This window comes from Meles meles, chromosome 14 (assembly GCF_922984935.1).
Source record: "Meles meles chromosome 14, mMelMel3.1 paternal haplotype, whole genome shotgun sequence".
In the NCBI taxonomy this organism is placed as follows: Eukaryota; Metazoa; Chordata; class Mammalia; order Carnivora; family Mustelidae; genus Meles; species Meles meles.
This window is the reverse complement of record NC_060079.1, coordinates 2,727,115-2,742,354: the sequence shown is the minus strand read 5'-3', so window position 1 is coordinate 2,742,354 and position 15,240 is coordinate 2,727,115. Positions and strand designations below refer to the sequence as shown.

Below are 15,240 nucleotides of genomic sequence, written 5' to 3'. Positions count from 1 at the left end.
TTTCTTTGCGCGCGCGGGTCTCCCAAAGCCAATCCGTAAACACCAAGTATGCCTTTTTCAAATGTTCAAATTGTCAGCCAATCAGCTCCGTCTCATCCAAAATTTGTTTGTACCTGTCTATAAAAACCCTGCACCACTCCAGCCTGGTGTGCTCAGCTGGCAGGAGCTGCTGACTACCCGCAGGCACCCGCGCTGCAATAAAGAACCTCTTACTGTTTGCATCCTGTGGCAGTGTTGAATTCTTGGGTAAGGGGATCCGCGGGTCTTTCAGTGCATCTTTCATTCAACACTGGAAGTCTCCATTTCCTCAATTATGATAATATGAGATCCTTAGGGTTTGCTGTCGGGATTAGCAAAACACATAGATTTTACAGGCTTAACAGTTCCTGTCACAGAGTAGGTAATCAATAAATGTTAGCTGAATAATATGATGACACAAACATACTAAATAGGGAGCATGTCCAAAGTGGTTAAAAGACCTGTTTCCCAGTAATCATTAGTCCACTTGTAGTTATGAACTACTACAAGCAACGAAACTAGTTTTAAATATTTTCACTAATTCCATTGGTTTTCCTCTAGCTGACCTCTAAACTTTTGACTGACCTTCTCACTAGTGTGAAGGTTTTGTTCATATACCTTGATGCAATGTGCTACTGTAGTAATGTTATGTGCATCACGAAGCAGAAAAAGACAAAGAAAAGTTATAAATTATACATGCAATAAGCAGGAAATAAAAATTACTTAAAAGTTTGACTTTAATAAGTCAAATTTATTACTTACAAACCTTTTTGCTCTCACAATAACTCATACAGTAAGAGCAAGGTGATGGAATATACTTCATTATTTTTGAAAATCTTGGTAAAATACTTTGTGATATTGCAATTAAAAGTAGGTTCAAGTTATTAATATTTGTTTTAATGGCTATCATAGTTGTGATGCCAGACAGGCCAAGAGGGAAGGCTTTATGCCCCTCACCAAGACGGTTCTTGGCTCTTTGAGAGAAAGAATTTAAGAGCAAGCCATGTAGAGAAAGGGACAAGGATTTATTATGTATACAAGTAAGAAAGGAGCTACTTCACAGATAAAGTACTCATCTGGTCTTTATCATGCAAAATATTTACGTAGTTTTAAAGTTAAAAAAGTAAAAAGTAAAACAAAGTACATTAAACCTTGTCTCCTCTTCCTCCCCTATAAATAGTTTTTATTAGTTTTGCTAGTGTTCTCACTTATCTTGCCTTTTTGAAAAAACCATAAGCTAATTATATAGGTATGTATGTATACGTACATATATGTATATTGTGTGTATTTGCACACACATAAGGGGTGACAATTTGCATGAGGTATGGATGGAGTTTTTGTAAGTAAGGAGGGTATTCACATGTGCCTCAAGGCCTCTTATGTGCCAGAGGTCAGCTCAAGGACTAGGAGCCAGGGCCCCAGAACTGCCTCTCTCTACACTGTCACATTATGACATCAAAATTCAAGTGGTCACAGAATTCTAAATTTGAACCTGGTCTTCAAGAAGTTGTATTTGTCCAGGCAGGACTTTAAATGTGTTTATTTAAGTTTGTTAGTTTGATTTGTAACTTTTAAATGCTTAAGACATATAGTATGTGTGTTTCCATCTATATTCTTGTGCCAGGCCCTGCAATTTATTGGGAACAGACCTGGTCCTAACAATCACATTGTGGATTTTCCAAAAGCACACAGAATCAATATGCCATAGTGAAAAGAATACTAAACCGGGAGCCAAAGATCTGAGTTCCGGTGTAAGCTACACTTAAACACTCTGAGCCCTGATTTTTCACTGAACCAAGAGGCATAAATATTGTGTCTGCCCTGCCTGTGACATAAGAACATAGGTAAGATATTCCCTGTGAATAAATTATCTTTGTTCTTACAATTCCATGCTGCTTCTTACAAATTTTAATTAAGAAATGGTCAGAAATGTGAGTTGCTTAATACTATAATTAAAGCTACCTGGAAATGGAAGCATCATCCAATTTCATTAGTGATTTGAAGACTATTCCCTTTTGTTCCAACTTGGTGCGAAGAAACTGTAGTACCAGAAATGTGGCGATCAGGTCCAGGAGACGCTCTCTTCCTTTTATTCCTAAAAGTGGAAAACCCTTTTATATTTGTTGGAAACTCTGCATCTCAAACTGTGCCCATTTATAAAAATTCTATTAAAGAATTTCCATACTATTAAACCATAATACATTAGCAGATCATAAAACTCCATAATTCTCTTCAAGATCCTTACCTACCTTGTTATTTAAATAAAAAATGAGGACGGGGGCACCTGGGTGGCTCAGCGGGTTAAGGCCTCTGCCTTCGGCTCAGGTCATGATCCCAGGGTTCTGGGATCGAGCCCCACATCGGGCTCTCTGCTTAGCAGGGAGTCTGCTTCCCTCTCTGTCTCTGCCTGCCTCTCTGCGTACTTGTGATCTCTGTCTGTCAAATAAATAAATAAATAAAATCTAAAAAAAAAAAAATGAGGACAAATGAAACAAGTGCCATAGCACCCTGATGGTTGTTAGGAAGGAATACATCCACAGCTTCATTTCTTTGCCCTCTTTAATAAACAGATGCATGAAATTTGTGAAAGAAATTCAGTTTCTAGGCTCCCGCTACAAATAGCTTTGAGGAGTAAACCTAAATGTACAACAGATAAACAACTCAAACAGCTGGGTAGCTCAGCATAGCAAATTATTTCTAGCGATTTGTGCCATCAGAATAAATTTCTAGGCCCAGGACGCAGCCGCTACTACCTAGGGTGCCGTGTCAGCAAACCAAGACCCAGATGACTTTTATGTCCCTATAAATACTTTACCTGGTCAGAAACACCATGTATCCAGTCGGCCAATCCTCCAAAACCAAGCCAGCTCTGGGTGCTATACTCACTTCCCTGTTCCTTGACCTTTCTAAATACGGTCAGATATGCAACCCCAGCCACTGAACATAAACCAAGTACTTCTTCCTTGTTTCCTGCTTGCCTCTTTCTATAAGAGCTTGCAGCCCTGTCCCCTTACCTTGCAGTTCTTTGGACTCTTGAGGATCAACTAAATTGTCTTACTATTTTTAACAGTACCTACAGGTAACCAGTGTTATACACCTAAACCAAGATAAGATATTTTACTATATTATAAAATACCAAAATTGAAAATGAATGTTTATATATATATTGAGCCAGAAATTAACACAATTTAATTTTCTTAAATGAAAGTATGTATTTGAAATCACATCATATAAAAAATTAGACTTCAAGTATTGTTATTTTTCCAATCTCACACTTCATGAAACAAAACTTTTAACATCCATCTTTTTTTTTTTTTTAAGATTTTATTTATTTGTCAGAGAGAGCGAGCGAGGGTGAGCACAAGCAGGGAGAGCACCAGGCAGAGAGAGAGAGAAAAGCAAGCTTCCCACTGAGCAGAGAGCCCAGTGCGATCTGGGGCTCGATCCCACGAACCTAATCTGAGCTGAAGGGAGCCACTTAACTGACTGAGCCACCCAGGTGCCCCTTTTAACATCTATCTTAAGTGGATTAAGCCACCCAGAACATGCCACTTTCATTTTGAACTGAAGGCAATCAGGACCCAGAGGACTCATGAAAAGCATTTTACCTCTCCCTTAACTGTTTAAAAGAAATTAGAAAGGTGGCTTGTATTAGGAAGAGAACTATTACCAGAGATAACTTTTTCACCTGAGAAATATATCTGCATGGGAAGACAACATCCATTTACCAAGCATTTCCTCCACTCACCTTCCTGTGAATCGCCCCTGCCCCACCTCCACTTGAAGCCACAGACCTCTCTCCCTTTCCTTAGCTCAGTTGCCCAACTGCCCTTTGAGTCTCATATTTGGGGGGTTCCCTACAGTACAGGTATATATGTGTGTACAGAATTAAAATGGTTTGTTTTTCTATTGTTAATCTGTCTTTAATTATAGGGTGTCTCAGCCAAGAAACTAGAAGGGGGGGAAGGAAAATTACTTTCCTCCCCTGCAATCTTCATCATTGAGTCACAGAGAGTTGTCTGCTAGTTTCCCATGTAAATTATCTTTATTTCCATCTTAGATGTTTGATACATAGCATGGTTAGTATCACTACAACATAGCCATTTAGTGGGGTTTTTTTTTATTATGAAATATTATTAAGCACACAGAAAAGAAAAAATATGATAGCTGGTCATTTTTTAACATTCCCCTCATCTGCTTCAAATCTTTTTTATTGATTGATTGAAATTCCTCTCTTCTTTAGAAGAAACAATATATTGTAAAGTTGAAGCCATCTTGTATATGTCCTCTGATTCCCACCCCATCTCCCCAGCTTTTCCAAGGTAAACACCATCTGGATTTTGCAATTTACATTCCCATGATGTACTTTGCTTTTGTTTTTGTTTTGTAAGACATGTCCCACTCTTTTCCAGAGTTAGTCTCTACATGTCATGTGTTCTCCCTTGCTTAATCAATTAAATGTATTTTTCCTCTTTTCTATATACCTTACATATACATATTTTGTCCCTTTCTCTGTCTACATTTTTTAAAAAGTTTTTAATTCCAATTAGTTAACATACAATGTTGTATTAGTTTCAGGTATACAATATTGTGATTCAACACTTCCATGTAACACCTGGTTCTCCTCACAAGTACACTCCTTAATCCCCATGACCTATTTCCCCTATCCCCCCACCCACTTCCCCTCCGGTAACCAATAGTTTGTTCTCCATAATTAAGAGTCTGTTTCTAGGTTTCTCTCTCTCTCTGTTTTTTTCCCTTTGCCTGTTTGTTTTGTTTCTTAAATTCCACAAATGAGTGAAATCATATGGTATTTGTCTTTCTCTGACTTATTTCACTTAGCATTAATTGTTCCAGCTCCATACATGTCATTGCAAATGGCAAGATTTCATTCTTTTTTAATGGCTGAATAATATTCCATTGTGTTTATATATATCACATCTTCTTTATCTATTCATGTATGTTGCTTTTGAAAGTGATCTTCCATAGGCTCATTAAACAACATTTCAGTGCTTATAATTTTCTTTTTTTTTTTAAAGAGCAGCTTTTTTTTTTTTTAATTTATTTGACAAAGAGAGAGAGAGATCACAGTTAGGCAGAGAGAGAGAGGAGGAAGCAGGCCCCCCGCCGAGCAGAGAGCCCGATGTGGGGCTCGATCCCAGGACCCTGGGATCACGACCTGAGTGAGCCGAAGGCAGAGGCTTAACCCACTGAGCCACCCAGGTGCCCCGAGTGCTTATAATTTTCAATTCATATTCCAAGAAATAATTAATAAACCTGTGTTAAATTTCTTTTATTTACTTTTTAAGGATTTCTCTCAGGTAATTTCTCTAAGTATTTGAAATAAATACTAAGGCTATTTCAAGCTGAGTGCTCTCCTCAATTGATACTTTCTCTTTAAAAATAAAGTAATTTAGAGAACATAAAATATTTGTAAAGACTCAAATACACCTCTTTTTCTGGGAGACAATGGTTTTGGGGAAAAAAAAAAACCCACCAAAACCTTGCCTTGTAATAATACACAATTTTGTTTTATAAATACAAAAGGATCTGTGCATAATATTTATATATATATCTGCACACAAAGCATTCATTTTAGATCACTGAGATAGTCAAAACTACTTAAAAAATGACATCATTTTAGGGGTACCTGGGTGATTCAGTCAGTTAACCATCCAACTCTTGATTTTGGTTCAGGTCATGATCTCAGGGTCGTGAGATCAAACCCTGCATTGGGGTCTACGCTGGGTGTGGAGCCTGCTTAAGATTCTCCCTCCTTCTTTGTCCCTCCTACCACAACCCCACACCGCTGTGCGCTTTCTCTCTCAAAGAAAAAAAAAAGACATCATTTTCTTAATACAGGAAAAAAGAGTTAAATAAAATTTTAAAACGAAACGACGAAACCAATCCCTTATCCCACAAAGAAAATCAAAAGAGACAAAAGAAAATATGGGGACTATTTAATTTAATGGGTTCTTCTTCTTCTTCTTTTAGTATTGGATATAAAATCTTAGAGTAACTGGGGCACCTGGATGCCTCAGTGGGTTAAAGCCTCTGCCTTTGGCTCAGGTCATGATCCCAGGGTCCTGGGATCAAGCCCCACATCGGGCTCTCTGATCAGTGGGGGGTCTGCTTCTCCTTCTCCCTCTGCCTGCCTCTCTGCCTAGTTGTGATCTCTGTCAAATAAATAAAATCTTTAAAAAAAAAAAAATCTTAGGGGCGCCTGGGTGGCTCAGCGGGTTAAAGCCTCTGCATTCGGCTCAGGTCATGATCCCAGGGTCCTGGGATCAAGCCCCGCATCGGGCTCTCTGCTTGGCTGGGAGCCTGCTTCCTCCTCTCTCTCTCTCTCTGCCTGCCTCTCTGCCTACTTGTAATCTCTATCTGTCAAAAAAATAAATCTTTAAAAAAAAAAATCTTAGAGTAACTTTTAAATAATAAGCAACACACAATTCTGTTAAAAACAATATAAAAATAGAATTATAAAATGCCTAAATAGTGTATTAGAGTCACTTAAGAAGTCAGTTGACTGGGTTAGGAACATTGGGGAGGACATGCGCTATGGTGAGTGCTGCGAAGTATGTAAACCTGGCGATTCACAGACCTGTACCCCTCGGGCTAATAATACATTATATGTTAATAAAAAATAAAAAAACTAAAAAAGAAGTAAACTGAGAAGTGGAAGGAAAGATAAAAGGGAAATCGAGAAAAGGATAAAAGAGAAAATTGGGTAGAGAGATATAAAAATAAATCGGGGAGAAAATCAGACATCTTGCAACTTCAAGTAGAGGAAAATGGCAGAAAACGCACATACAGAAAAATAACATGGATAATATGGAGATATACAGAGCAGTATAGAGAAAATCCATGGGAAAGGCATATCCATAAAAAAAGCTCACCTGTTGGCACCTGTGATGCCGTACTCCCTAGCTTTCCTCTTATTTCTCTGGCCATTCCTTAAGTCTTTGCTGGCTCCTGCTCTGTCTAACCACTAAATATTGGCATGCCCAAGAATGGCCCTAAGCCCTCTTCTCTGTTTTGGCTACATTCTTTATTTAGGAGTTGTCATACATGCCCATAGTCCATGGCATTAAATAATGATAGTTCTCCCAAATCTTTCAATTCTGACCTCTTTCTGAGCTCTAGCCTCATAGAACCAACTAGGTATTTCTTTCCAATATCTGCTAGGAATCTCAAACTTTAAAGTCCAAAGCATAACACAGTTAGTATGTTTATAGGCTCAGTCTACCGTTGTTTTCCCTTCTCACGCTTAATGCTGAAAATTCCCCTTCTTCTTCGACTGCCCACATCTAATTCATCACCAAAGCCTGATGTTTCTTAAGAATGAATCTCAAGGGGCGCGTGGGTGGCTCAGTGGATTAAAGCCTCTGCCTTCAGCTTGGGTCATGATCCCAGGGTCCTGGGATTGAGCCCCGCATCAGGCTCTCTGCTTGGCGGGGAGCCTGCTTCCCCCTCTCTCTCTGCCTGCCTCTCTGCCTACTTGTGATCTCTCTCTGTCAAATAAATAAATATCTTTTTTAAAAAAAGAATGAATCTCAAATCTTCCCACGCATATACTTAAATTTTTTAAAAAATTAAATATTGAGTAGATTCAACAGACAACAATGTATCTGTAGGGTATAAATAATATAACAAACACCCAAGTATGAACAACCCACTACGTATTATTTTTGTTTTAAAGCCTATAGTAAAATACACATAAAACTGATCATTTTAACCATTTCAAAGTATACGGTTCAGTGCTAGTAAGTACATTCACATTGTTGTGCTCCTGCCACCGCCATCTGTCTCTGGAACCCTTTTCGTTTTGTTAAACAGAAACTCTGTCCCCATTACATACCAACTCCTACATTCCCCACTCCTCTCAGACCCAGGCAAAAACTATTCTACTTTCTGTCTCTATGAAATTGCCTGTTCTTGGTATCTCATAAAAGTGAAATCAAGCAGTATTTGTCTTTTTGTGACTGACTAGTTTCACTTAGCATCATGTTTTTGAGGCTCACCCATGTTGTGGTATGAATCATACTGAATGAATACTTCCATTTTAAGACTGAATAATACCAATTGTACGTATATATCACATTTTTAAAATATATTTTTTTAAATTTATTTATTTATTTGAGAGAGATAGAGAGATATACACAAGCCAGAGGAGGGGCAAAGGGAAAGGGAGAAGCAGACTCCCCGCTGAGCAGGGAGCTGGACGCAGGACTCAATCCCAGGACCCTGGAATCATGAAACGAGCTGAAGGCAAATGCTTAATCAACTGAGTCACCCAGGTGTCTTATATCATATTTTCTTTCTTTCTTTTTTCTCCTTTTAAAAGAGAGGGTTTTTTTTAAGGTTATTCATTTATTTATTTGACACAGAGAGAGAGAGAGAGAAAGCATAAAAAAGAGGAGCAGTTGGTAGAGGGAGAGGGAGAAGCAGGCTCCTCAGGGAGCAGGGAGCTTGACACGGAGCTTGATCCCAGGACCCCGGGGTCATGACCTGAGCCAAAGGCAGTTGCTTAACCAACTGAACCGCCCAGGTGCCCTATATCTCATTTTCTTTATTCATTCATCCAATAATGAACATTTGAGTTGCCTCCACTTTTTTACTACTTTTTGAATAATCCTGCTATGAACATGTATATACAAATATCTCCGAGTCCCTACTTTTAATTCTTTTGGTATTATACCCAGAAATGGAATTGCTGAGTTATATGGTAATCCTGTTTTTAATTTTTTTTAAAGATTTTATTTATTTATTTGACAGACAGACAGAGATCACAAGTAGGCAGAGAGGCAGGCTCCCCACTGAGCAGAGAGCCCGATGCGGGGCTCGATCCCAAGACCCTGGGATCATGACCTGAGCCAAAGGCAGAGGCTTTAACCCACTGAGCCACCCAGGCGCCCCTATTTTTAATTTTTTGATGAACCACTCTATTAATAGTTCTCCATAGCAGCTACCATTTTACATTGCCACCAACAGTGAACAGGGTTCCAATTTCTCCACATTCTCCCCAATACTTATTTTCTATTTTTTAAAAATATTTTATTTATTTATTTGACAGACAGAGATCACAAGTAGGCAGAGAGGCAGGCAGAGAGAGACAGAGAAGCAGGCTCCCCGCTGAGCAGAGAGCCCAATGTGGGACTCTATCCTAGGACCTGGGATCACGACCCGAGCCGAAGGCAGAGGCTTTAAACCACTGAGCCACCCAGGCGCCCTATTTTCTATTTTTTTTAATAGTAGTCATCCTAATGTGTATGAGGTGGTATCCAACTATCCATTTTAAGAAACAGAGTATGATCATTAGCTTGAAAGTGTCTGTGAGCTGTGTCCCAATTATATTCTTTCCTGCTCCCTTTTATTTATTTTTTGAATAAGCCTATTTATTTCTATTTTCTTATTTGAGTATAGATGATCCACAATGTTACATTAGTTTCAGCTACAAAACTTAGTGATTTGACAAATTTACATATTATGCTATGTACACCACAGATGTAGCTACCATCTGTCCTACTACATCGCTATTATAATATCATTGACTGTATTCCTTATGTTCTGTTTTTTTATTCCCATGACTTACTCTTTCTGTAAGTGAAGAGCTATATCTCCCCCTCCCCTTCATCCATTTTACTCAGCCCCACCCCTCCTTTGGTAACTATCGGTTTGTTTGTATTTGTAGGTCTCATTCTGCTTTTCTTTTATTCATTTTTAGGTTCCATATAAGTGGAATCATATGATATTTGACTAACATAACATAATAAAAAAAATAATAAAATAGACAAATGGATAAGGAGAAAGTAGAACACAACGGAATATTACACAGCCATTAAAAGATGAGATTGGGCCATTTAAGACAATATGAGTGGACCTAGAGAGTATTACGCTCCCTTTTAGAAACTACCACCATGCTGACTTTTGTGTTCATCACTCAGTTCTTCCACAAGTTTTGTACTTTGTTTATTTATTGTTTATATGTGCCTTTATCCTAGTATCCTTATAGTAGATCTTTTTCACATTTTATATTTTATTTATTTTTAATGAAGAAATATTGCTGATGTTGTGTATTTATCTTTTCCTTTATGACTTGTGCTTTTCTTGCATTAAGAAATTCCTCTCTGATAAATCAAATACTTCAAAATGTTAACATCTTTTAGGTACAGAATATATGAGAATTCTTTGTACAGTATTTGCAACTTTTCTGCAAGTATAAAATTACTTCAAAATAAGAAGTAAAGGGGGCGCCTGAGTGGCTCAGTGGGTTAAAGCCTCTGCCTTCAGCTCAGGTCATGATCCCAGGGTCCTGGGATCGAGCCCTGCATCGGGCTCTCTGCTCTGCGGGGGAGCCTGCTTCCTCCTCTCTCTCTGCCTTCCTCTCTGCCTAGTTATGATTTCTCTCTGTCAAATAAATAAAATATTTTTTTAAAAAATTAATTAATTAAAAAAAAGGTAAAAACAAACAAAATCTTTCTCATCCTAAAATCATAAAGATTTTTTCCAGTATTTTCTTCCAAAAGCGTTATTTTTGTCTTTCACACTTAAGTCTTCAATTTTTGAAGTATGGTATGAGGGAAAGGTTCAAACTGTACTTTTTCCCTTATTGTCTGATTGTCCTATCATCACTGACTGAAAAGTCTATCTTTTCACCATCATTTTTTAATCATCACTGATTGAAAACTCTATTTTTTCACCATTTTTAAAAAATTATAACCACCCTAATGGGTATGAAGTAGTACATCACTATTCCTAGTTCCTTGCAGTGTAAGGTTAGGTTATTTAGTGGAGATCTTTCGTTTATTGCTATAAACTTCCTCCTTTGAGTTACTTCTGCCACAGCCCATGTTTTGGTATACTATATTTCCATTTTCATTCACTCAAGTATTTTTTTAATTTCTCTTTTGATTTCTTCTTTGTTCAGTAACATGTTGTTTAACCTCCACATATTTGTAAATTTTCCAGTTTTCTTATATCCTCTAGGAGTATTATAGTTCTACATTTAGGTCTATGTTCCATCTCAAATTAATTTTTAAAAAATATTTTATTTGTTTATTTGACAGAGAGAGAGAGAGAAAGAGGGAGAGAGAGAGAACAAGCGGGGGGAGCAGCAGACAGAGGGAGAAGGAGAAGCAGGCCCCTCGCTGAGCAGGGAGCCTGACTTGGCGCTTGATTCCAGGACCCTGGGATCATGACCTGAGCTGAAGGTAGATGCTTAACTAAATAAGCCACCCAGGTGCCCCTCAAATGAATTTTTGAGTATGGCATGAAGGAAGGGTTGAGGTTCTTTTCCTTCCATTTGAAAATCCAATTTTTCTAAGATCAGTTTTGAAAAGTCTTCCTTTCCCATTAATTTCATTGGTTTCTTTGAAGAAAATCAATGGACTAAATATGCAGGTCTCTATCTGGACTTTCTATTGGGTTCCATTAGTCTACTTATCTATTTTTATGTCAATATCATACTGGCTAGTCTTACATTTGTGCACTTCTACTGTCTTCTTCTACCACAAGATTATCTTGATAATTCTAAGGGTTTTGCATTTTCATATAAATTCTAAAATCAGTTTGTCAGTTTGTATAAAAATGTCCCCTAGAATCGCAGTGAATCTCCTTCTGGGCTCTTCTGTCCCTTTGACCTATTTGTCTATATTGTTATCAATACCACACTCTCTTGATTACTGTAACTTTATAGTAAGTCTTGAAGTTGTGGGCGCCTGTGTGGCTCAGTTGGTTAAGCGACTGCCTTAAGCTCAGGTCATGATCCTGGAGTCCTGGGATTGAGTCCCACATCAGGCTTCCCGGCAGGAAGTCTGCTTCTCCTGCTGACCTCTCTCCTCTCAAGCTCTCTCTCAATCTCAAATAATAAATAAATAAATAAATAAAATCTTTAAAAAAAAAATCTTGAAGTTGCATAGCATCAGTCCTCCAACTTTCTTCTTCCATATTGTTTTGGCTAGTTGAGGTCATTTGCCTCTCCATAAAATTTGGGAATCAATTTGTCCATATCTATAAAATAACTTGCTGGGATTTTGATTGGTATTCCATTGAATCTGTAGCTCAATCTTGACAATACTGAGTTTTCCTATTTATGCACATGGAACATCAATCCATTTATTTAGCTTTTCTTTGATCAGATTTGTTGTTTTCTTCATATGGCTCTTATACATATTTTGTTATATTTACACCTACGTGTTTCATTTTTGAGAGTGCTAATATAAAGAATATTGTGTTTTTAATTTCAAATTCCATTTGTTCCTTGTTAGAATATAGGAAAGCAATTGGCTTTTTTATATTAACCTGTATCCTGTAACCTTGGTATAATTGTTCACTAGTTTCAAGAATTTTTTCTTTTACTTCATCTGCAAATCTTATTAAAACCTTTTTAAAGTTTTTATTTTAATTTCAGTTAAGTTTGAAGGGTTTTTTGTTGATTCTTTTGAATTTTCAACATAGACATTTATATCATCTCTAAACAAAGAAAATTTTAATTTCTTCCTTCCTGGTCTATATATCTTTTACTTCCTTTTCTTGCCTTACTGCATTAGCAAGGACTTCCAGTACAATATTAAAAATGAGTGGAGAGAGGGGCAATCTTTGCCTTGTACCTGATCTTCATGTAAAAGCTTCTAGTTTCTCACCAGTAAGTATAATATTAGCTATAGTTTTTTTTAATAGTCTTTATTAAGTTGAAGAGATTCTCCTCTATTCATTGTTTACTGAGAGTTTTTAGCATGTATGAGTGTTGGATCTTCGCAAATGCTTTTTTCTTAATCTATTGATATGATCATGTGATTTTTCATTCTTAGTTTGTTGATATACTGGATCACATTAATTGATTTCCTAATGTTGAACCAGACTTGTATACCTGTGATAAATCCCACTTGGTCGTGATGTATGGTCTTTTTATACTTTTTTGGATTCAAGTTCCTAATATTTTGTTGAGGATTTTTGCGTCTATGTTATGAGGGATAATGGTTCGTAGTTTTCTTCTCTTGTAATGACTTTGTCTGGTTTTGGTATTAGGGTAATGTTGCCCTTATAGAATGAGTTAGGAATTATTCTCTCTGCTTCTCTACTTCTGAAAGACATTATAGAGCTTTGGTATAATTCCTTCCTTAAATGTTTGGTAGAATTCACCAGTGAACTCACTGGGCCTGATGTTTTATGTTTTGGAAGTTTATTAACTATTGATTCAATTTCTTTAATAGATACAGGTCTATTCTTTTGTGAGTTTTGGCAGATACTGTCTTTCAAGGAATTGGTCCATTTTATCTAGATTATCAAATTTGTGGGCATGTATTCACAACACTGAATCTATAGATCAACTGGGGAGAACCAACATCTTCACATTTTTAGTTTTCTAAACCCATTACCTTAAAAATCTTCTCCATTTATTTTGATCTTTTAAGAATTCTCTCATTTGGGGTACCTGGGTGGCTCAGTTGGTTAAGCATCTGTCCTCGGCTCAGGTCATGATCCTAGGACTCCAGGATTACCACCTGAGCTGAAGGCAGATGCTTAATTGACTGAGCCGTGCAGGCATCCCTCTCCTTTATTTTTAAAGGCTCTTTTCTGCTGAATATAGAGTTCTTAGTTTGTAGGGCTTTTTTCTTTCATCACTTTAAATATATTATTCCATTATCTTTTAGCTTCCATTCTTTCTTCCTTTTTTTTTTTTTTAAAGATTTTATTATTTATTTGAGAGAGAGAGAGGGGGAAAAGCAGGTGGAGCAGGGCAGAGGGAGAGGAAGAAGCAGGCTCCTTGCTGAGCAGAGAGCTGGACATGGGGCTCTATCCCAGGAACCTGAGCTGAAGGTAGCCACTCAACCAACTGAGCCAGCTGGGTACTCCTAGCTTCCATTATTTCTGATGTGGGATAATTTAAAATTCTTATAGATGTTCTCCTGACTCTAATGTGTCCTTGTTTTCCGTTTGTTTTAAGATTTATCTGTGATTTTCAGCAGTTTGATTCTGGTTTACTTAAATGTGGTTCTAATTGTATTTATCCTTCCTGAAGTTCTGCTGAGTGTCTCAGATCTAGACGTTGATGTCTTTCAACAATTTAAGAAAAAATTCAGTTATTATTTATTCAAACATTTTCCTATCTACTCTCATTCCTTCTGGGATCCCAATTATACAAATGTAAATCTTTTGGTATCACTCCACATGTCCTGGTTCTCTTCTTTTTTCATTCTATTTTTTTTCTATGCTTCAGTTTGGATAATTTTTATTACCACTTTATATTATTATAATTTAAGTTACACGATTTCTTTGTTTTGTACATTCTGCTACTAAGCCCATCCAATGACGCTTCCATTGAAGATATTGTAATTTCCAGTTCTAGGGTTTTCATTTGATTTTTACAGTTTCCATCTATTTGCTGAGCTCCTCCCATTTGTTCACCCCTTCTGTTCTTCTTTTCTGATAAATCCTTTACTGTATTTTTAATAGCAGTTTTAAATCCTGTCTGCTAATTTCAACACAAGGGGCATCTGTAGGTCAGCATCTTTAGGCCATTTCCCCTAGATTTTAAGTCATATTTTTTTGCTTCTTTGTATATTATTAAATTTTCATTCTAGATTGTACCTTGAAAATTGTGGAGACTCTGGATTATACTATCTTATTCTAAAACGTGCTGAGTTTTGTTTTGGTATATCCTTTGAAAGCTTTGTTTTAGGTTTTGTTAGAGCCTATTTTGTATTTTTCCTTCATCCTGTGGAAGTCTTTGATCATGATTTATGGTCCTTTTGATATTGTTTGGGTTTTAGTGGAAAACTTGAGATTTTTATAAATTCTAATTTGCTATAATTCAAATGCCAAACTCTGTCTCCCCAACACTTGGCAGCAGCTGAAATCTCTGCTCTACACGTTTCCTTTCTATTTGTTGCTTTTTTCTGGATTCCTTAAAGTCACACCCTCGGTGTATATATGGGTTAGGGAGAACCAAGATGTGAGGGAATTTGTATACAGATTTCAGAGGTCCCTGCTCCATGGCTCACTCCTTTCTAGGATTTGCACCCTTAATTTCCAGCCACTCTGGCAGCCTTGAACTCTGATGCCAATATCATTATCCCATTAAGACTTTCTGTTTCAGTTCAACCTCTCCTGTGCCTCATGAACTGAGAAGTACTTTTGGGCAAAACAACAGCTGGATAAATGTGGAGCTCATTTCATTTTCTTCCACTTTTCAGGGATTTTGTATCCTTTGGTTTCTGCCTG

The 15,240-nt window shown here is 37.2% G+C and overlaps 1 protein-coding gene across 3 annotated transcripts in view; it reads right to left on the bottom strand.

Annotated features, from left to right (window-relative positions):
* PARP4 (poly(ADP-ribose) polymerase family member 4) overlaps window positions 1-15,240 on the bottom strand; it is a 143,741-nt gene that overhangs the window by 3,371 nt on the left and 125,130 nt on the right. For all 3 annotated transcript variants that reach the window (XR_006814881.1, XM_045978057.1, XM_045978058.1), the window contains one exon: window positions 1,981-2,113. Coding sequence is in view for 2 of the 3 variants with exons in the window: in XM_045978057.1 (XP_045834013.1) it covers window positions 1,981-2,113 (133 nt within the window). In the remaining variant the exon portion in view is untranslated. The remainder of the gene's footprint in view (window positions 1-1,980; window positions 2,114-15,240) is intronic.